This window comes from Chaetodon trifascialis, chromosome 5, assembly GCF_039877785.1.
Source record: "Chaetodon trifascialis isolate fChaTrf1 chromosome 5, fChaTrf1.hap1, whole genome shotgun sequence".
Lineage (NCBI taxonomy): Eukaryota > Metazoa > Chordata > Actinopteri > Chaetodontiformes > Chaetodontidae > Chaetodon > Chaetodon trifascialis.
In genome coordinates this window covers 9,468,406-9,491,483 of record NC_092060.1, presented here as the reverse complement: position 1 = coordinate 9,491,483, position 23,078 = coordinate 9,468,406, and the positions used below count along the sequence as shown (strand labels likewise).

Here is a 23,078-nt window from a genome sequence, read left to right as displayed (position 1 = left end):
GTGCAGCCTGACATGCAGCAAACAGAAAATTCAACACAGGTTTGAAAAGCATGTAGAGTTGTAAATTCCAGTCCTACAAAAGTTTGTAAATTGCATGAGTAGCCATGTAGTAATGTTGCAGTACACATAAATGCATACAGTAAGATTCAATGGGCACCTCACATCTCACAAACTATATTTAAATGAAGCAATGGCTTATGAAAACAGATTAAACTGAAAATCAACCAGAATGTTCACATTTTCAAGACAGGAAATGCATTATCTTGCTTAAAATTTTCTTCATGATGACTTTGTAATCTATAAATGGGGGTTTGGTTTAGGCACTTTACCACTCAGGTTACATCTCTGCCTGCATTATGGGATGGGAGAGGCAAACCCTTCAAGAAGGGAATCAAGAGAATAAAGTTGAATCAATGGTGCCAGTAAATTGGGTGTAGGTTGCCCACTAGTGGTTCAACATGGACACTGCATTACATTTGGTATCTGAAGCCTGAATGAAGAATCCCAGAATTATCCTGCGAAGGACTAGCGGCTCGTGTACGGAAATGGGTGTGGAATAGTAATTATTAGCTTGTTTAATTAAAGTTAAACGGATTAACAACGCGGGGACTGCTGAGGCTTCGAACAAGTGACTACAAAAGACAACAATACACAACAGACCGCAGCGCTCCAGACTGAGTGGAGCCAGAGACTTGAGAGACGTCCCATCCAAAGCCGCAGCGCGACCACCGTAAGAACTCCAACTTCACTCACTGAGGCATCAAAAACGTGTCGGGACGACCAGTAATGATGTTTATTGAGTTGCAGGTTCAGCTGCTGGTGTTATATTTGACGTTTATGATCCTGATGATGTAGCTGTTACTTTCAATGGTGGAAAAAGTTTATTCACTGGGAACATTTTCTTTTATGTGCGCAAGGAAAACGAATAAATGTTTTTGAAAAGTCAGCCAATGAACGCACCGCCTTTACAACAGAATATAAAATAGTTGTTATGGCTTATATTATGGTCGCATGTTTTAGGCGATAAGTGTCCAAATCCTCCTCTGCTATAACGCCAAACCGAGCACTAGTTTGTCAGACAAGCGGAGTGATCTGCACTCCGCCTCTCCAGTCTACTTGTATCCAGGATCTGGAGGACATGGCACGGGGAGACGGAGGGAAGAAGCGGTGGAAAACGACAGAAAATCTTTAACAAAGCAGGAACTGCCTCCTAAACGTTACAAGAAAACTCAGGTCTTCGGCTTGCGTGCATTGTTAGAAGGTATGTGGCCAAACGAGTATCTAATTGTCTAATTTAAAGAGTAGAAGTGAACTCCAGTGAGCTACATCAGCAGGGCACTCCGGGCAGAGGCTCGCCACTTTCCCTCGGAGGGCTGGGCTAACCACTAGCATAGCTTAGCCTCAGTTGTGAGAAGTTCAAAAAGTTTCTGGAATGGAGGAAGAGGAGGAAGGGTGAAGTAGCTTCGGCTAACCGTTAAGAGGTAGAAAACGATCGCATGTGAAGCTGTATTTTGAAGAGAAAGCAAAGGTCTAAAGCGCTAAACTCTCAAACTAGGTAGCGATAGTTGTTATGAGGCTTTTACAGGTTTAAGCTAAAGAAGTAGTGTTGTGTTAAAGTTGGCTAAGCTAGGTAGCAAATTCTCGAGGGTACTTTCATTAGCTTGCTACATACCAGGGTTAGCTAATGCTACTGAAGTAATGTATTGTTTGCTATGACTGTGCGTCTTTTCGTTGTAAAGTGAAATTAGAGCAGCGCTAAAAACAATTTTTACTACTGTTTGGATATTCATGTGATGTCAGATGCGTCTTTCTGAATCCCTTTTCTCTCTTTCTCTTGGTGGGGGGTGCCTAACGTTACTAACTTAGTCACCCAGTCGTTCTTCCATATTGTCTGTTGCCTGTACTTCATACTCATGAAGCATTTCAGACATATGTCACACTATCTAGCTCAGGGTGATTCTTATGTTTTCCGGTTTGTATGGTTGGTTGGTGGTTTGTAGACGTCGTTTAAGCGAGAATGACGGCGTTTATTCATTAATTGAACTCGGAAGAGACCAACTGTGATAAACAGCTACTACTGCAGGACAGTTCAAGTGTGATTTCGGCTGATTTTTGTTGTTTGCCTCCTCCAGTGTGCGTCTTTTCAGATGTGTGTGGAGTGGTTTGGGCTTTTGGAAAGGGCTCCAGAGGAGTATTGATTGTCAGTGAGAGTTTTTTATCCCGTGGTTTCCAAACAGTCTCCTGGCATGTTATCTTCGGTTGGACGTACCCTGTGCCTTGAAATGTAAATTGATTGATTGATTGATTTTTTTTTTTTTTTTTTAATTGCCTCTCGTCTGAACAATAGTCATATATGAATAACTATTGCATTTTTCAGTATACAACATGTATAGGTTGTGCGCTTTGTTGTTAATTTAGATTCTCCATATGATCAGGAATTATGAGAAACCATTGATCATTTTTTTAAGACAGACCACAAACCATCTTTCATTGCCAATAAAGTTGATGATTATTTTCCCAATTAATCAAGTAATTATTTGGTCTAAAGAGACTGATGTAAAATAATAGATGATGTCCTCAGATGTTTTGTTTTGTCCACAACACAAAGATATTCAGTTTATTATCATACCGGAATGATGGATGAGAAAATATTCTCTTTCAACAAGCTGGAATCAGAGAATTTTTACCTTTTTTTTCTGAAAAAATTACTCAAGTCGAATCAATTATCAAAATGTCAGGCTATGTGGAATCAGCTCCTGGAACACAGTCTGCTGAATGTCAGAAAATCTCAGAGTATTTACAGGCTGAATGATTTTTGTGTATGTGTACATGATCTACTTTAGTGGGTTTCCCTCCACCTTCATGTGCATGTAGAACAATGAGCAGTGGAAGTGGGTGCAGTGCTGTTGGACAGCTGTGTGCTGGAAGGGAGGGATCGGGCAGAGATGGGATGAGGGAGGAAGCAGCTCTTTGTGGTCACATCCTTTCTGACTAAAGCCGGTTTCACAAGCCCCCAAACAGCTGCCGCAGGCTCCATGTGTTTGTCTGCTTGCTGGGGCTGCATGATTTGGACAGAAGTGTTACATATCTCAGCATGGTTTGTTTAATTAGTGTATGTATATGTCAGGAAGACTGTTTGAACACTCAGTCTCTCTACATTAGTAGATGGAGTAGTTTGTGGGTTCAACCATTGGAGACATCCTGAACCCACATACATTTTTAAGATGATGATTCAGTGTTGCGTCCTTTGAGACAGATGGTTGTGCAATGCAGAAATGGTGTAGTAAATAAGAGAAGCAGAGTTTCTTAAAGCAATTTTCTTAATGTATTTATATTTTCTTACTAATTTGACTTTGAATTTTATTGACGCTCACATTAGTCACTTTCTGTCTGGTGGAAGACAAACTAGACTTTGATTTAAAATATATCATTTGCTACTCGCATCTCTGCTGGCATCGTCACTTTTTCATTTTTTTTCTTTCTTTTTTCGCGACAGCCATATTCTCAAACAAAGGAAGTGATAATGTTGCTTCAGCACACACCCAAAGCATAATTTTACCCGCTTCTGTCTGGTAGACCAACTTACCAGCTTTACATGTTGGTTTTTTGGCTCCAAGGGTGTCTCTCCTCGTGTGTGTCTTTTAATATGCATGACTGTCTTCAAGTTATAAATACAGCACCCATCAGATAATTGCATCATCCGAATTTCAGCAAGACTGAGTCTCTTCATGGAAATGATGTGTCAGTTCAAAAAGGGGACAAAGGGCTTTTTGATCATCCTGTTGAGTGAGAATAGTGTTTTACATGCTGTTCTGAGATTAAAAACATTTTCATTTTGATAGTATTTACAAATGTTCAGAACACTTGCTTGTTTATCTGTATATGCAATGCCAAACAAATGACTGTGTTGCAGATCTTTACATGTATCTGCTCTCTTCTGTTTTGCTGAAGGCTGCTGGAGCTCAACACTGACCGTGCATTGGTTGGACAACTCAATCCAGAGAGGAGCTGGGAGTTGTTGAGAAGTTGTCTCATCCGTATTTCTTAACCTGTCAGCTTGCACCAGTGAGAACTGCTGCACTGTGTCAATTCGGCAGAGGTCCTGATCTCCTGCAGCCTGCACCCCCCCCCCCCCCCCCCATCAGTGGTGGTGACCCAAGTCCGGACAGCTTGCTGCAGGGTCCTTCCTGAGCAGCAGCAGCTGCGTCCTGCTTGCTGACTCCCCTCCCTCCCCTGCTTCCTGTCCTTGGTCAGACAAGGCTAAACCCTCCTCTCCCCTACCCCACCCCTCATCGCTGCTGGCCTCTCATACTCTCACACACACACACACTCACATTCACACACTCAAGAGGTTTCTCTTGTTGACCACGCGTTCACACACTGTTTCAGACTACTAACGCTGATTGGAGATCATCAGCAGGGGGCTTGTAGTTCCTTTGTCCCCCTGGAGTGACCAGCCGCTGCCACAGAAGTCCTCCCTTTTACCTACACTACAGCCTCCAGCATGACCTCCATGTCCAGTCTCTTCTCTTTCACAAGCCCAGCAGTCAAACGCCTGCTTGGCTGGAAGCAGGGAGACGAGGAGGAGAAATGGGCAGAAAAGGCAGTGGATGCACTGGTGAAAAAGCTGAAGAAGAAGAAGGGTGCCATGGAGGACCTAGAGAAAGCTCTGAGCTGCCCCGGGCAGCCCAGCAAGTGTGTTACCATTCCAAGATCACTGGACGGCCGGCTACAAGTTTCCCACAGGAAAGGTCTGCCTCATGTAATCTACTGCAGAGTGTGGCGCTGGCCAGACCTCCAGTCCCACCATGAGCTCAAGCCCCTGGAGGTATGCGAGTACCCGTTTGGGTCCAAACAGAAGGAGGTCTGCATCAACCCATATCACTACAAGCGAGTGGAGAGTCCTGGTAGGTACTCGTGAATAGGGTTTGGCACATACTCTTGAATAACTGTCTCAATAAATTATGCTTAAATTTACATCTCCAGATATGTAATTATGTTTCCAAATTAGCTTTAAAATTTGGTTTAAAAAAGGTGTTCTGTAAGTCACAATTGTACCAAATCTGTTCATTTGTAACACGCACACAACTGGAAAAACAGCATCAGTGCCCTTTTAGAAAAGAAAAAGAAAAAAGAAAAAAAAAAACTACTGGATAGCAGCAAATATGAGATTAGACCGGAGTGGAGCTGTGCACATCCCTTAGCTAGAGCTCCGAGTAAGAGATGGAGCTGGTAAACAATTCCACAAAGGTCAGGAGGCTGTCATCACACGGGCCTGATCCACCCACCCCCTCCATTTCACAGAAAATCAATATCACTAGCTCTTTTGGAGTCTTATTAGATTATATGCTTCAGGCACTCCAGATGGGGTGTGGCATCAGAGAGTGGCTTACTAAATGCATAAACCACTCAGACTAAACTCCCAGCACATTCTCTCCCCCCCCCCCCCCCCCCGCCTGCCTGCCTGTCTGCCTGTCTGTCTGTCTGTCTGTCTGTCTGTCTGTCTGTCTGTCAGTCAGTCAGTCACACACCACACCACACCACATACACTCAGAGATGACCCTGAGGGGACACCCTTTCTGACATTAGGTTGATTTGGGATTGCCAGCTCTGTATTGACCAGTTCATAGATACAGATCACATGTCTGTCAAGAGAGACTTCACATCATATCATTTAAAGCAAAGCTCACTGGGTAGTTTGAAGGGACAGCCTTGGAGCCATGATGCGTAGAGTCAGTTAGGAAATAAAAATCAAGGCTGGGACCATTACACTATCACACTATTCTATTGACAAAGTTGAAAATGAAAATAGATATGAATGACCTCTGTGGTTATATCTTTACCAAGGTCTAAAGTGTCTTTTGAGGAATGCAAGATTGTTGGTGTTGAGCAGTGTTTCATGTTAAACCTTTTCAAGACATGGGTTGGAATTGTGTTTGTGTTTGTTTTGTTTAACAAAACAACCAACTGCTACTTTGTAAGATATTGGCTGTATATAAAACTTGTTTCAAAATTAGATGAAGTAGAATTATAAGAATAAGTCCCTCATATCAACATGTGTTGGCATTACAATGTTTTGTTTGTGTATATTTGAGCTTGAACAATGAACTGATCAGAAAATTAAATGACAACTTGTTTGATACTTGTTTAATGATTTAAATCATTTATCAAGCAAAAACATCAAACATTGCTGCCAAGAAAATAACTGGTAGTTGCAGAGCTAGTGTTAGACATCTTGGGTGTGTGTGTGTGCGCACCACAGCTACTTTTCTGAGAGCATGCCCATCAGTGTCTTCTCTTTGCATCACTGACTGCATTTCCTTGTTAATAATGGAAAGGATACATTATTAACAAGGAAAAGTGTTTCAGCACAATGAAAGCCGTACTTCAAACAGGTTTTCTGGTGAAAGATGTGTGGTAGACATGAGCTCCTAATGTATAATGATCAGTTAGTTTTCGGAATTTTAAGAAACTAACTTTCTTCCGCTGACTGTGTGTTTCATTAACAGCAAATTCATTTTCTTCCCCTGTTTTCTTTGGTCCACCACCCAGTGCTCCCGCCTGTCCTGGTACCGCGGCACAGCGAGTTCAACCCACAGCACAGCTTGCTGGTACAGTTCCGCAATCTCACCCACAACGAGCCGCACATGCCCCTGAATGCCACCTTTCCAGAGTCCTTCCAGCAGCCACACAGCGGGGGCGGCAGCAGCAGCGGCGGAGGAGGCGGCGGCGGCGGCGGTGGCTCTTTTCCCATCTCCCCCAACTCTCCGTATCCTCCCTCTCCAGCCAGCAGTGGTACTTATCCAAACTCTCCTGCCAGCTCGGGCCCTTCCAGTCCATTCCAGCTCCCAGGTATGCCAAATATACTCATGTACCTGACCCTGGGCAAGATGCCAAACTATTGTTTTTGTGGATTGTTGCTGTCATGTAGCCAGTAACAGGCTATCTGTTAATAAACACCAGTCTCTGGTGATTTTAAGTTGTGTAATGGAAGGAAAAAAATTACTCATAGTATTGTTTACTACTAAGTGACAACATTTACCAAAGATCCAGGTCTATCCATTTTAATATATCATTTATACTCCAAGTCTAGGGACATTTTGGGTGCAACACATGGCATTGACTTGGTGTCAATTAATTAAAATATCTTACAATTCCATCTTTTTAATACCTACGAATAGTTTAAAGCCATGCATGATACATTTCATGACAATGCAATGAAAAACGTTCTTCTTAACAGTGCTCTAACCAGGTTAAGTTATTATATTGATCCAAATCAAGCTACACGCCTACATGAGAACAAAGGAAATGCCAGCTAAGCAGTGTCCACCAGAGCCAGGGCTGCTGGCTGCTGTCAAGGCACCGACTCAGTGGACCAGGCAGCCTTTCTGTCTCATTGTTACTGAGTAGAGGCAGACATATCACTTAACTGAGGCATTCATTTCTGTCCTGTTCAGTAGACTTGGTATATTGTAACTGTGACTATTTGGATTATATTTGTATTTTGGTGGGGTGTGGTTTTTACTGCAGCTGTGTGTGTCTGGTGACTCGTGCCCTGTTCTGCTCCAGTCCAGATCTGCTGACACATGCGGTGGCAGCAGGCAGTCAGGCAGAAAAAGTTTTTAATGACAATTTAGGATTGTAGGATTTGTGCTGAAAAGCCCCGGTCCTCATTGTTTGTACTCGCAAGCATCATTATCGTCAAAATGTACTCGCTGCAATCTAAGTGGAGGTTTTTATGCATTTGTTTTTCCTGTGTGCCTCAATATTGGTTTGCACAGCTCATATTGCATCTCTGTTGGGAATGCGTTAGAATGTTGCTTAGCAAGTGAAGAACGAGGGAAATCTGACACCATTTCCAGGGTATGGATCCTGTGATGATCGTTGGAGTAATCAGATCAGAATCAGAATCAGAATTCCTTTATTGATCCCCAAGGGGAAATTGTTTTTGTTGCAGGTGCTCCTTACAAGAATAGGGAGACTTGGGTGTGGGTGGGATAATTGGGGATGGCTTGTCCAATTAGGAATGATAGCTGTTGGGGCGGTGGTTAGGGCGGGTAAGCTTCCAGGAAATGAGTATAAGTCCATGTAATGCCCCCAAAAGTGACCTAAGTACACGTGTCTCTTTGTGTGTCTGTGTGTGTTTGTCTGTGTGTGTGTCTGTGTGTGTGTCTGTGTGTGTGCTATTTAAATTAAAAAAAAAAAAAAAAGAAAAAAGACAATTTGCCAGCAGCAACAACTGGTCTCATCCTCACTAACTGCTCTCTCATGTCTCAGCTGACACCCCACCCCCAGCCTACATGCCTCCTGATGAGCAGCTGGGCCAGGAGAGTCAGTCCATGGAAACGAGCAGCAGCCTGGTGCCGCCAAACATGGCCAGAGGAGGTGAGAAGTGCACCCAATTACAAGGAATGTCCAACAAAAGTGTGGAATACCAATCAGGAAGTCCAGTTTGAAGGTTTATGAAAATCCAGGATGTTGCACAGCAGTTTACCATAGACTCTGTTGAGGCTACAGTTGGGCGGTATCCAAATTTTGATACCGTCAAACCTTCCCCACATTTTCCCGGGGTATACGGTATTACCGTGACTAATTAATAATCACTTTGCAGGGCAGCATGACATGCGCACAGTTCAGACGGTCAATGCTCACACTACGAAGCACCAAACCTAAGTTGTAGCATACCAGAATAATGGGGAGAAACTCAGCTAAAAGTCTCTACCAAGCACTGCCACCCAAACAAAACATAATTCATACCCCAAGAAATTATATGCGCATGTAACGAAAACACAAAAATAGCGCACGTCAATGGTACTGCATCTGCTGATTTGACCACTTCACACAAAAGCCCGGTATCATATGAAAGCAGCGAGTCTGATGATCAGGAAGATGTCTGCCTCCACACTGTGCAACGAATACTCTGTGAGCTAACAGCCAAAGAGTAGCAGAAAAAAAACTTTACTAAATCATACAGTATGTCTTACCTTCGCTGGTTTGTGGTCAAAAGTTATATTCCAGCTCTGAAAAACACTGCTAATGTCTGCTCCTATGACTCTGTGTTAGTTTGAGACCAATCACGAAGGTCCTGGTTGTTTACATAAACAGGGGGTTTCTAGAGTGGAGGGAGCGCTCTTCGTGCAATAACCTATCTGTGGGGTTACTTCCTTCTGGATCGTCATTGGTGTTTCTATGGTGAATGTGGGCGGGTCGCTGAGCTATTGACCAGCGTATTCATGCAGTTAGTTTCACTGCTCTGTCTCATGAATGAGCAGAGCGCTCACAGAGGACTCTGCTGAGCAGCCCGAAGTCTTATTTTACTGTTTTATTTGCATTTCGTCCTTTTATGAGAGTTAAGAACAATAGCAAGCAGAAAAAAGGCTGAAAAAGTGTTTTCAACAGAGGAATTTGGACGAGATAACGGTACTCTGTTAAAACATCTGTAAAACTGCCCAGGTTCACTTCTTTAGCATGTACTTATGCACAGTCACCTTTTTCTCAAGTAAAAATTCAACCAGATATATTGAACGGAGTGGACTTCATGATGCTACAACGACTTTAGGCCCCTATAGACCTATATGCGTGGCTTTTTTTTTTTTTTAATGACAGTAAAGAAACTGATACCGTTGCTATTTTTAGGTACCGTGGGATACTTTGTTACCGGATTACCGTCCAAACCTAGTTGAGGCACAATTTGACTGCTCCAGAAAATATGCTGTAAAAATGTTTGTGCACTTGAATGCAGAGCCCTACCAGTGTTGATGCAGAGCGACAAAACTAAAGCAAGGACCAGCGTTTCCATTTGACTGCTCTATTTTGGTTTTCTTGAGCTGCAGTCCTCCTGTGGCAGCATCCAGGATGCACCAAGCCATGGTAGAAATGTTCCGACTTGTTGATGTAATTATGTCAAACCTTATGCACAGCAGCAAAAGTAGATCCTGGTAAAGTTAAAGTTCTTCACATATCATCTTGGCCTTTAAGAGAGTTTCTTAAGCAGAGGAGAAAATGGCTGAAAGAGGAAGAGGTAGGAGAAGTATTCTCCAAATGCTGAATGCAGTGGGTTAATGAAACACTACAGATTAGATGACACGGGGATTATATTTGTGGTCGATTTCATTCGAGATGCGCTTGCATCTCCCACCCAATGCTATAATGCTAGAAATGAAAGTGATCACACTAATATATTTTGCTACTGGAAAAATGCAGCAGTGATGACTTGGCTCTGTGCATGTGATCACACAAACAATTGCAGCACTTTCACAGCCTCATTTCAGCTGGATGTCTGCACCTTGCAGGCTCACCAAAGGGCATTCGTGGACATAACAGGCTTCCCCGCATTTGTAGGTGTAATTGTTGGGAGAGTTATGTTTATGGCAGTATGATTGTATTAATAATTACACAATGTCGTAATAGACTAAATTCTATGATTAGGCCTATTGATTTCACGGGCCATTATCACAAAGAAAGTCATGGCTTTGTATCAACCGATCGCACCTTTTAAAAGTATGCATCATACCTGGCAACAGGGGTCAACCACGACTCCTCACTCAGATAAAAGTTTTTGTCACTTCCTTGTTCAGAACTACCATGAGACTTTCCCTGAATCACTCCTAAGCTAAGACACTGTTTCAGAAATGTTTAGGCCATTTCAGCAGCTTGCAATTGCAAATCTTGGACAGTGTAGTTTAGAGATTTATTTATCTTGAATTAATTAATCTTTGCATCATATGCAAGTCCAGTACTACTACTTGTGGCTCTTGTTAACTACACTCATACAGTTTAACCTCAATTAATTAATTAATCCAGTCACAGTGGTCTAACAAGGTTTTAGAACTGTTAATATATTGGAAATGTGCGTGATTTTTATGTTTTGTTTGAACTGTGAAGAATTAGAGTTGTTCTGCACTAGTAATGGCCACATAGTGGTGGACTAACATACAGCAGTGGGACTGCTCACAATCGCACGCTGCCTAAATACATTCTCTAGAACTGAAAACATATGGCTTTGGTAGATGCATCTTAATCATCATCTCAATCATGCCTTTTGGAAGAAAATGTCATCAGCTAAGTTCATGACTCACCTGTTTTTATCCTGTTGTTGTAATTTCCCAGATGTGCAACCAGTAGAGTACGAGGAGCCGAGCCACTGGTGCTCCATTGTCTACTATGAACTCAACAATCGTGTCGGTGAGGCTTACCATGCCTCGTCGACCAGCGTGCTGGTGGATGGCTTCACTGACCCATCAAACAACAAGAACCGCTTCTGCCTCGGACTGCTGTCCAACGTCAACCGCAACTCAACAATCGAGAACACCCGCAGACACATCGGCAAAGGTACGACTGACAGTCACACACAACACAAGAGGCAGGTTGGTGAGGTGTGCTCGGCTGTCCTTACCATGAGTTGTCTGTCTCTGTTCACCAGGAGTGCACCTGTACTATGTGGGAGGGGAGGTGTACGCAGAGTGCCTCAGCGACACCAGCATCTTTGTCCAGAGCCGTAACTGTAATTACCACCACGGCTTCCACCCAACTACTGTCTGCAAGATCCCCAGTGGATGTAGCCTCAAGATTTTCAACAACCAGGAGTTTGCTCAGCTTCTGGCCCAGTCAGTCAACCACGGCTTTGAGGCCGTCTATGAGCTTACAAAGATGTGTACCATTAGGATGAGCTTCGTCAAGGTAAGACCTTCATGGACTAAACAGGAGACAGGGGAGGACACAAAGCAGGCATGGTTATACATCTCTCAGCCTCGCTTTTAACATCATTATCACTGTTGTTTCACTCTCAGGGGTGGGGAGCTGAGTATCACCGACAGGATGTCACCAGCACCCCCTGCTGGATCGAGGTGCACCTGCATGGGCCCCTCCAGTGGCTGGACAAGGTGCTAACACAGATGGGTTCACCTCTCAACCCAATCTCCTCTGTGTCCTAATGATGGACTTGCGGGAGCTTTGGGGAGATCCTTTCGACTTTTTCTTTCTTTATTTCTTTGTTTCTTTTTTTAACGTTTCTCCCCCTCAGTGATTTATAATTTAAGGTGGTCTTAATGGCTGAACTGTTTACACGTAACTTTGGGAAGGGACATTGAACTCTGGCTGGAAATGGAACAGCAGCAGCAGCGGCAGCAGCTGGAATTGGTGAAACAGAGTAATGTTACAAGCAAATACCTGCAGAAAGAGAGTGATGAGGAATTCCCAAATAGCAGTAACGACATGGACACACTACTGCTTGACAATGCTACAACACTTGGATGAATTGAGAGCTCCATTGTCAAGCTTGAATCTGTCAAATGTTAATTTTTGCATCAAGTTTTATTGTTTTCGCAAATGTTTTTATTTCTCTGTATGTGTAGTTTTTAATGAAGCTGAACCGTGTCACTACTCTGCCTTATGTCCAACAGACAAATTGGAATTTTACTGAACACTTTTCTTACATTGTTGTCTCAATGTCAGATATTTACAATAAAATATAGACACAATTATGTTTACCATTAGGCTCAGATATAACAAATGCTTTCTTTTTATAGTCTCTACTGCTAGAAATGAACACTGAGCTACTGCCTTTAAGAGAAGGGTATGTATGCCAACCTGATAGTTTTTGATATGGGAGATCAATCACTGAACATGTTTTAACATGCCATAAGCTAACAACATTGTGAATGTTACATCTATTGCAATAGAAGTAGTCATTTATGATATAATCAGACAATGGACATCATCATTATTGATTCTTGTTGTACTCTTGAGTTCAAGTAAGAGTGACTGTATTCTCCATACTCACCGTATTAACAATATTGTGCACTCATGGATTTTGTGGAGGCATATTAAATTTTGGCGTGGGTACCGAGGCATTATGTTGATAGATAATTGACTTCATTAGCTCAATGAAATAAACAGGTTATTTGGTAACAATGATAATTTTGTCTGTCTGGTCTTTTAGGATTTAGTAATACTTGGCAAGATGCATCTTGATATACAAGAACAGTGCAGAACTGAGTTGAATCAGGATGGTCCAACAGTAAGAACAGTACTTTATTTGTTCCCCTAAGGGAAATCGCAAATATGCATGGCGTACACTAATTTGACATGAGATGGGGAAAAAGAAACTCCAATAAAAATAGATTGAAAATTAAGATAAAACACCTTTTACAGTGCAAATTAAAGTTCAATGTGCGAATTCCCTTAGAAAGTACGTCTCCTCTCCATGCACAGAGGGAAGTCATTTTACAGCATTAGGATTGGTATTTTTTCCCTACTTTCCTCCGTACTACAGCGGAGTTGAAGAGGCCTCCAACTGAAATCTTGACCATCATGTTGAGCACTTTGTGCAACGCCCTTCTCTCAACAATCAACTCCAGGGGCTCCAGAGCAGTCCCCAACACAGAGACAGCCTTCTCAATCAGCTTCTTCGGCTCTCATGCTGCGGCCCCAACAGATGGCTGCAAAGGAAATAGCATTTGAAACAACATACCGGTAAAAGATCTGTAACATCTTGCTGCACACATTATCCTAAGAAATGAAGTCTACTCTGTCTCTTCCTGTAAACAGCCTCAGTGTTACACTTTCAGTCCAGTCTGCTGTCAAGTACTCCCAGGTATTTGTAGCTTTCCACTACCTCCACCTCTGAAATCACCCCTGGTCCCCTAAAGTCCACAACCATCTCCTCACATTCACATTCAGGAGGAGCTGGTTATTCCCATACCATGCCACAAAGCAGCCCAACCAGTTCCCTAAGTCTGCTCTCCACTACTGACACACCCCACAACTGCAGGTCATCAGAGAATTTGCAGATGGCAGAGCTGTGAGTTGTGCCATAATTCTGAGGTGTATAGTGTAACGAGGAAAGGTGAGACTACATACCCCTGAGAAAACTGCATGTTCATGGCTCGAGTGTTGAGTCATGAAGCCCACAGTTTATTTGTCTTTGGAGTAAAGCTTTCAGGGTGTCAATAAATCTACTGTGCCTCAATAACTGTGCATTTTTCTTATATTTAATGCAATGTTTAATTAAAAAGAAAGATCAGAAAGTAACCCATCAGAAAGTACGATTTAAAATCTGTCCAACAGTATAGTGTAGCAGCATCAGAGGCAGTATTTGGATTATCATTAACAACTTCCTATTGGTCCACGTTGGTATTTACCGTAAAACTCCGAAAAGATGGATTACCTATTATTACAAATACATTACAACAAGTTATATTGACAAATACAACTGCTAAAAATGGCCATTAAACGCAAATGTTAAGTCTCCTAAATATTAAGAAGTGAAAGTGTATTTCTAACTTCTTTTACACCAAGTAACTGATAGAAAATAGGTAACATGTCAGTGATGCCTGAAATTGCTTTTGCGTCAAATTACCATAGCAGCCGGATGTGAGGTGGCTCCCAAGGAGCAAGCCAAAGATAAACACGTAGCCAGACAGACAGGGGAGAGTATAACAAATATTAAAGAGAGGCTACGCTGAAACGATCGAAATGGAGTAGGCGTTAAGAATATAGTGAGTTAAGCAGGCAAGGAGACATCCGTCAAGTCAACCAAGGACCAAGTCTTCCGCAGACATCGAGTCGGTGAGTCCCGCAGAGAACTAACAGCTGTAACGTTACCAGCTAGCTAGCTAACATTAGCTAACACAAGCTGACTAACCAAATGAACATAACGCTACCTGCTTTGACAGTTAGGTAGCCTCTCGACAAAAGTAACGTTACTAACACCAACAAATATAAATTCAGCTTTTGGAGAAGTATATAACTAGCTTACTAGCTTAAGTTTCTCTCTGTCTTGGAAAGCTCTGACAAGGTTAGCCGGATTTCTGAGACATAATTCTACCATGTTAGCTTTAACGTTAGCCAGCTAACTTAGCTGAAACAGCTTCCTACTCTGCAGGGAGGTAACGTTAAATGTTGGTGTGTGTGAGAAATGTAGAATAAGGAGTGATGCCGTGCACACAATGCTAACCAAGAGCACTTTACTGCCGAGCATCTACGCAGACGACAGTAAAATCAAGCAGTAGTTTCAGTTTGAACATTTTACCTGCACTGATGAATGAAACACCGGCCAAAAACAGAACCACTGACTATATTCACCAAACACTCCTGCTGTGAGGTATTGTAATTTTATGCTTCATCAGCTGTGACCTTTGTACATCAGTTTTTTAAAAAGTGGTAACGGAATATCGCACAAAGTTATATTTTCCTATGAAGTCCTATTTCTGAATGCTCATTAAAACTGCTCATTTTAAAGGATTTATTTGTAGTAACTTAAGGATTGAGACTGAGGTTTAAGCAGCTCTGTGTTTTCTCACCATTACCTCAACTTAAATAGCTGCAAAGGCTTTCTGTTAGTTAACTGTGTTGAATTAACCCTGGAGAAGTGTGGGTAATGGAGGGTCCTGGAGGAAATCCATACACTGTCGGGTTGAAACACGGGGCACCAGCAAACATGCTGACCCCCACACACATATGCTACCTAATCAGTGACAAACTAACCACCTTGTTTCCACCTGCATTGTTTCCACTGTGAGTGAATCATTAAGTTTTGAAAAGACTCCTTTGCATAAGTGAGATTCCCACAGAAAGCAACAACATGATTTGTAACTTTATCCTTTAAGCTGTGTTTGGATTCTGAACCGATCACACTGAAATGTATTTTTTCAGTGATAGTGTCATCCCCATGACAGCAAACAGAAACAAACATACAAGAATAAACACAAAGCATCAGTGCGGCTGCATCCTTATGTTCTACCTCAGAGGATCCTAATTATATCTTTTTGATTTTTATGTTTTAATCTCCAAAAAGGTGAGACTTGCTGGGTGAGAGGCACCATTTCTGTTTGTAGATGTTTTGCTGCACATATCTGACCGAGTAAAATTAAAACAGATAAGCGGCGACAAAAAATCGTCCCTTTCCAGCAAAGTGCTGAGTGTTATTTGCATGTTGCTCTGCTGCATCACTCAGGTTTCACATGTGTCAGCCTTCTTCTTCTTTTCTCCCTTCACCTGTTTCCCCTTCCACAGTATCTGTAGCTGAGTCCAAAATGGTACGAGCAGCCTTGGTGACTGCCACCAGTCTGGCACTGACTGGGGCTGTGGTGGCACATGCTTACCTCCTCAAACACCAGTTCTACCCAACTGTGGTCTACCTCACCAAGAGCAGCCCCAGCATGGCGGTAAGAGCAGTGCTAAAGTGAAGGAAACTCTTCAGTGTGGTTTGAAAAGTTTGAATTATGTCTTTAAGTTTAACAGTATTTCCTGAACGGTAACAATGTGACAAATCAGCTTTTGGTTTCTGTTTTGTTTCTGGTATCAGGTGTTGTACATTCAGGCCTTTGTGTTGGTGTTTCTGCTGGGAAAGTTCATGAGGAAGGTCTTTTTTGGACAGCTAAGGGCTGCAGAAATGGAGGTAGGGTTCTGTTTATATTTTTAACTGATAGTGACACACATTCAGTTTAATGTTTAATACACTGTGTCAGTACTAAATGACAGCAATGCATCTAATCAGCCTCTTTGCTCATGTGCCGCCATCAGCATCTCATTGAGCGCTCCTGGTACGCAGTGACTGAGACGTGCCTGGCTTTCACTGTGTTCAGGGATGACTTCTCCCCCCGCTTTGTTGCCCTCTTCACCCTCCTGCTCTTCCTTAAGTGCTTCCACTGGCTGGCTGAGGACCGGGTGGACTTTGTGAGTGATGAGGGACAAACCACTTCCTCATCTTACATAGTACAGAGTGTGCTTAATCCACTGTATCCATACACAGGTCATTGTTTAAAGGTAGAGAGGAAACATGGGACAAAGGATTGGACAGATGGTGCGTGACTAAACGTTGCCTACCACAGTTGGACAAACATTGTTATTTGACATTGTGCAACTGATAATTTAGTTACAAATGTAGTGTAAAGGGCCTTCACTGCGAGCTCCAACTAAAACTGTTACAAGTGAAAAGCATTGCTTGGATGGGGAGGCTGTTGTAAGAGTAGAAAGTTTACAACTGTAGTCATTAGCTGACAACCTGAAACATGTGGCAGGTTTCTGTGCTCCTGCTGTGGTGTTGGTAATCATATATACAAAGATCATTCAGAATCACAATCGATGATTGATTGAGTTAATAGACGTGACTGTGCATGCTTTAAGTAACAAGTAAATAATGTTCATGTCTGTTTTTTTAATCCTTTTTCTGTCAGATGGAACGGAGTCCAAACATATCTTGGCTTTTTCACTTGAGGGTATTATGTAAGTACACATTATCAGAATTCATTCTTCCCTCCTTTTTGTCTTGGCTTTTTTAAAATCTTTGGCTTATCTCTCCATCTCTGTTCTATTGCTTCTATTTATGAAACGAGTCTAACTGAAACTGCATGCAAATCATTGCCCCTCGTTTGCACAAGGCCAGGTGCACCACGCCAGAGTGATTGACATTAACAGACAAGAAAATCCACTCCTTCAGTCAACTTGTCAGATTTAATTAGTCAGATTACATATAGCCCACTCTGTTTGAATTCAGGATAGCTGGTAACCATCAGGGAGCCATGGACATTTCTAGTTGGATTTCCAGAATCAGGCCCAGTAGCTATTAAAACAACTGTCCATCAAATACTTAAAAAATCCACTTTGAATACTGAATGTTCTGTTTATTTTGAGCAAAAACTAAGGTATTCTGTGTTTCTGTGGAGCTTCTACATGTAGGTACTGCAGCCCCCTTACAGAAGTGTTATTCACTGTTTTTCTTTATTTCCCACAGCTCTCATGGGACTACTGGGTGTCCTGGACTTCCTGTTTGTCAACCATGCTTGTCACAGCATCATTACCCGAGGAGCCTCAGTGCAACTAGTTTTTGGATTTGAGGTTTGTTATACTTCAGTCCAATCTGAATATTAGCTCTGTGTTTTTAGCTGTGAGAAAAGACCCAACCAAACACAAACTAACCAGTAGTCTGCCCTCGTTTGGGACACACGCTCGTTAGTCATTACACAAAGCAACAACAGACATGATGTCATTATTTCTCAAACGCTCAGTTTTGAAAGGCATTAATCCCCGGTGCAGTGTCACTTTGCAACTTTACTGAGCTCATACACAAGAAAAAGATAACTTCTAAATGTCTGTATCTCCTCTCTCTGTGCCCCCCAGTATGCCATCCTGCTGACCATGGTGCTGACGACCTTCATTAAATACCTTCTGCACACTATTGACCTGCAGAGTGAGAATCCCTGGGACAACAAGGCAGTCTATATGCTCTACACCGAGCTCTTCACAGGTGCTGCATTCAGCTGGAGATCTAATTGTGATGCTCTGTGTAGTTCAAGAAGAAATGTCGGCCATGCTCAAAATGACTTCATTCATTCCAGGTTTCATCAAAGTGCTCCTGTACATTGCCTTCATGACCATCATGATTAAAGTCCACACCTTCCCCCTGTTTGCCATTCGGCCCATGTATCTGGCTATGAGGTGAGCAGTTGTCTGTGTGTGCACTTACGTGCATCTCTGTGTGTGTGGTTTGATCGTTCAAGTTCTCACGTAGGTCTGAATTTTTACATTTCCTGTAATGGGAGTTTGGTCACTGGATGTTTTGAATTCATGTCTAAGGCGTTTTTTCAGTTTGCCGTTGTTCTCCTTTTCCTGCCAGGCAGTTCAAGAAAGCTGTCACAGACGCTATAATGTCTCGGAGAGCCATCCGCAACATGAATACACTGTGAGTAATATTTCCTCATTGCACCATGTTGTATTTGTAAAAATCGTTATTTCACAGTGCATCTTTCTTGTTCGTTTACATATGATTTGACTAGACAAAACACAGTCAAGTTGAGTTGTATGGACAAAAGCCCATATGCAAATTAAAGTCCATTCTCTCTTCAGTGTTAATGTTTTTTTAGAGGAAAGCATACACACTGTCACACAGTAACTTTGGTAAGCTCTTACATGAGTTGTAACAAACCTGTGTAATTTGTCTCATGTACAGACACAGCGTATTTTAGATGTACATTTACTTTGGTTAGTTCATGCTTCTTGTCTGTATATTCTGTGATGCTTGTGATCAATATATGCAGTCAATATATGTACACATGCAGTACAACCCTGAATAAAACCTGAGCTAATAAGTTCTCCAGCCAGAATAGCTTTTCATTTCTCCTCTCATTTCTGCATGTGCTCAGATACCCTGATGCTACCCCTGAAGACCTGCAAGCCTCCGACAACGTCTGTATTATCTGTCGAGAGGAAATGGTCACTGGAGCCAAGAAACTGCCTTGTAATCACATTTTCCACTCCAGGTAAAGACTCTGACTCAGCAGGAGAGATTCTAGACTGCAAACAAAGAAAACAACATAGATGTCAGATGTGGTCAGCATCGACAGTTGCTGAAGTTACACAAACTTCATGTATTTTAACAGTGAACAGGTCGCTGTAGCAAGTAAAACAGATAATAAATCTAAAATAATGTTGTTTTGCCTTCGTCTCCTCCCGACAGCTGCTTACGATCCTGGTTCCAGAGGCAGCAGACCTGTCCTACCTGTCGCATGGACGTCCTCCGCGCATCTAATAACAATCAGACTCCAGCGCCGGCCCAGGCCCCGCCCCCTGCCCCTGCAGCCCCCGCCAACGCCCCCGCAGCCCCACCTGGCAACGGTGAGAGTCAAAACCAGCACACACAACCCCTGTCTTCCTGCTTCAACCAGTGCTACACAAAGCCTACCCACACCCAAATTATTTGCAGAATGATGTCATGTGGGCACCCTCGGCTAGAAAATACACATTTGGATCTTTTTCACGGTTGGTGAGGATCTCTTGTTTTTTCGTTTCCTTACCAGTGGCCCCCGCCATGTTACCTGGCTTTCCTCCTGGCATCTTCCCCTTCTGGGGTCCCTTCCCGGCAGTACCTCCTCCTCCTGCTGCAGCAGCTGCAGCTCCTGGTGCCACAGACGCACCACAAAACAGCACAGAGGCTACACAGGCAGCTGGTGAGGATGCTTCATGCTCTCCTGCAACAAACAACCTCATTTTTCCAAAGTATCCACAACAGTTTGCTAATTCTATGTTTTAAGCTGTGTCTTCACCAATACTAATTTTACTGGTAGTTTCAGTGCACCTGGGATGTTGTTTTGTTATTTTCTGTCTGGTGTAGCTTGACATTGACCCAAAATGTTGTGTGTTTGGTTCATCAGGTACCAGCCAGCCCACCTCATCCTCCGCAGACACGGCGGCAGCTGCTGATGCTCCAGGATCAGCAATGCCAGGCTTCCCCTTCTCCTTCCCCCCTCCTCCCTTCCCCACGGCACCATGGCTGCCCATGCCACCACCTCCTCCCTTCAGTAAGCACAAATGTCTCTGTACTGTCTTGCAGACCACAGTAAGACTGAATATGTCCTTGGTGAGTTGTCAATCTGTTGTGTAAACATGACAGTGGGTGAGCTCATGGTTAACCTCCTCCACCCAGCCGGCTCTGGCAGGACGGTTGTCCTGTCGCTCTTCTGTAAGGATAGAGATGATGAGTTTTCGATGCATCAGTTTTAGATTGCTGTGGAGGAGTCATGTGCGACATAATATTGTCTCACTTATTCTGTCAGCCTTTGTTTGAGGAAGTGCTTGTGATTACCATAGCAACAAACTATCAGGTCACACTGTGAAAGTCCCTCGCTGCAAAAACGTAGCCCTCAAAAACACGAACCAGGGAACCTGGTTATCTGCCAGCTGGAGAGAAAATTTTGACTGACCAAGATTTTTAAAACAAGAGAAATATCTAGTCTTAAAGAATCCACAGGTATCTTAAAAGTAGTGCAGCCAGACTGAAAACAAGCACATTTGTCTGCATACAAAGAAATTCTGACTTCTGCAAAGCAGTTTTGTTCTCATCGGTGTCCATCAAACAGCTTTCTAATTCTGGAAATTCCAGTTTCAAACATTAAGCTCAGAGCCAGTAATAAAACCTCAGCAACAAGTTAGAATATCTCATTGAGATAATGAAGGACGATCATGAATCCACCTCAGCCGTTGAGGTTAGATGCTCTGATGCTGAGCCTCAGCATGGCTTTATTCTGTCACATCACTGTATCCTGTAGTTCAACAGATATAGTGGACACACTCCGCTGCAGCAGCTCGCACTCAGATCAATGATAGTAAAGATTAACTTCATCTGTAGAGCACTCAACCAAATCCAGTTACTGCATGCTTCAGGCGATGTTGTGCCCATTCCTTGTTAACTTACCCAGCAAGCACAAGTGGGATGGCATGGCGAGCTGTTTGTTGAGCCCATGTTAGTCATGCAGTGAAGTAGAAGTTCATCTGTATTAACGCCTCCTCTCTCCTCCAGTGTCGTCGATGCCGCCTCCTCCTCCGTCTCTGTCGCGGCTGTCAGAGGAGGAGCTGAGGGAGCTGGAGGCAGAAGGCCGACGGGGCCTCGAGGCCAGGCTCCAGTGTCTCCAGAACATCCACACCCTGCTGGATGCCGCCATGCTCAACATCCACCACTACCTCAGCACCGTCGCCACACTCACGTAACCGAACCCTCTCTTGCCGAAGTCGCATATTCTCTGTCGTTTGTTTGGAACTTGGCATTAAGTGCAGCCAGGCTGCTCATGCTTTAGCAGTATTTCCTAATCATTAAGCGCGACAAAAAATTGCATTAAGTTGAAGCTAAAGTGATACTGTACAGCTAAAATGCTGTTTGAAGTGGAATGTCTCATTGACCTTCTGCCGCTGTGTTCTCCACAGTCCTCCTCGGGCTGAGGGCAGCTCTGGAGAAGCCAGTGGGACAAACCACGCCGCTTCATCTCCCACAGCCGGCAGCAGCTCAGGCAGTCCCAGCCAGGAGAAGGACTCCACCACCTGTAAGTAAACTGAGCCACGAAGACAAACAAGACGATTAAAACGAAAACCTTTGGCCCTGATTCACTTTTTATTTTATTTTATTTTTTCCGTTTCCAGCTGAGCAGGCGGACGGAGCTGCAGTCTCCTCTCAGCCAGCTGACTCTACTTCTGCTGCCTCGGACACAGAAAGACACGAGTCGATGGACGAAGGAGTGGTGGTGTTGGGGGAGGATGGCGAGCCCAACGCTGCTGAGCTGAGGCGCCGCCGCCTTCGTAAGCTAGAGACGGCAGCAGCAGCAGCATCATCATCATCATCATCATCTCCCCCCCCCCCGCCAGACAACTGATACATGCGTTCTGACTTAGACATCTTGCTCTGGACCAACAGGAACTGTGAGCTGATTGGTCGTTGCTTCGGTCCCTCATTGCCTCTCTTCCTCGTGGCTATCGCCTTCCACAGGCTCAGGTTCCTAACTGTGTCGAGTTGGACTCAGGCTACCAGGGGGCGCAGTGATTTTTACCGCTTATCTGGACTGTTTCTGTCAGAAAGCAATAGCGCGACCTTTTTTTTCTTTCTTTTTTTTGCCACCCCCCACCCTTGCCCGCTCCCAGAATGACTACTGCAATAAGAGTACTGCAGGTGTTTGTAAGTTTAATCAGGTTTTCATTTCAGACCCACTTATTTGATCAGCGTGCAAGAGACGGCGCTTAGATTTGTGTTTGGTAGCTTTACTGTCAGTGAGGTCTTTGCCTGCACTTCAATATTTGTTTCATTCAGCTCTCTTCAGTATAAAGTTGGTCCCATTGGCCACATCACATCAGCACACAGCAGCTGGATTAGTGACAGATTCATTGAATTCAAGTGAATGGAAGTTGATTAACTCCTCCAGCTTTGTTGTGCTTTTCCATTCATCATTCTTCTGTTGCCACTGTAGACGTTGTAACATACTGATTTATTTGAATGTGTACATACTGTATAAAGAGTTTTAATAGGATGATCTGTACATAATGCAGAATAAACTGTCCGACTGGAATGCAGCGGCACAACATGTACGTTGGTTTGTGTCTTCACCAGCTGATGCTGTAGAGATGGGCCTGGGGGACGAGATCCTCCAAAGCGTCCCATTGTGAATGAGTGGTCTCAAGATGATTAAAGGAAAATTTACATGTTACGAAATGCTTTTTTTTCATACTTTTCCCTATTAATTCCTTGCGCAATACTGAAGATTTCACCTATTTATTAAAGCGGAGGAGCTTGGAGTAGAGCGCTGCTCCTCCGTCTCGAG

General features: G+C 43.3%; 3 protein-coding genes across 5 annotated transcripts in view; all 3 read left to right on the top strand.

The window, feature by feature from the left end:
• Positions 1-610: 610 nt before the first annotated feature.
• On the top strand, positions 611-12,915 carry smad5 (SMAD family member 5). Of its 3 annotated transcripts, none has more exons than XM_070962241.1 (7): positions 611-730; positions 3,952-4,907; positions 6,553-6,852; positions 8,278-8,385; positions 11,110-11,331; positions 11,423-11,679; positions 11,790-12,915. In XM_070962241.1, exons 2-7 carry the CDS (start codon positions 4,505-4,507, stop codon positions 11,931-11,933), a joined length of 1,434 nt encoding a protein of 477 aa, XP_070818342.1. In that variant the 5' UTR covers positions 611-730; positions 3,952-4,504; the 3' UTR covers positions 11,934-12,915. The 3 variants fall into 3 exon arrangements, with proteins under 3 accessions (XP_070818342.1, XP_070818340.1, XP_070818341.1); XM_070962239.1 differs by lacking the exon at positions 611-730 and adding an exon at positions 1,116-1,261; XM_070962240.1 differs by lacking the exon at positions 611-730 and adding an exon at positions 1,422-1,481.
• Positions 9,428-23,078, top strand: part of commd5 (COMM domain containing 5) — a 63,611-nt gene continuing 49,960 nt past the window's right edge. The window contains exon 1 of the mRNA XM_070962243.1: positions 9,428-9,439. The gene's annotated coding sequence lies outside the window, so the exon portion shown is untranslated. The remainder of the gene's footprint in view (positions 9,440-23,078) is intronic.
• On the top strand, positions 14,382-22,843 carry syvn1 (synovial apoptosis inhibitor 1, synoviolin). The gene is made up of 16 exons (XM_070963396.1): positions 14,382-14,568; positions 16,015-16,166; positions 16,307-16,399; positions 16,525-16,677; positions 17,178-17,226; positions 17,735-17,838; positions 18,121-18,247; positions 18,339-18,438; positions 18,617-18,682; positions 19,143-19,259; positions 19,457-19,614; positions 19,797-19,946; positions 20,151-20,297; positions 21,296-21,479; positions 21,697-21,812; positions 21,910-22,843. The coding sequence occupies exons 2-16, from the start codon at positions 16,035-16,037 to the stop codon at positions 22,137-22,139; spliced, it is 1,926 nt and encodes a 641-aa protein (XP_070819497.1). The 5' UTR covers positions 14,382-14,568; positions 16,015-16,034; the 3' UTR covers positions 22,140-22,843.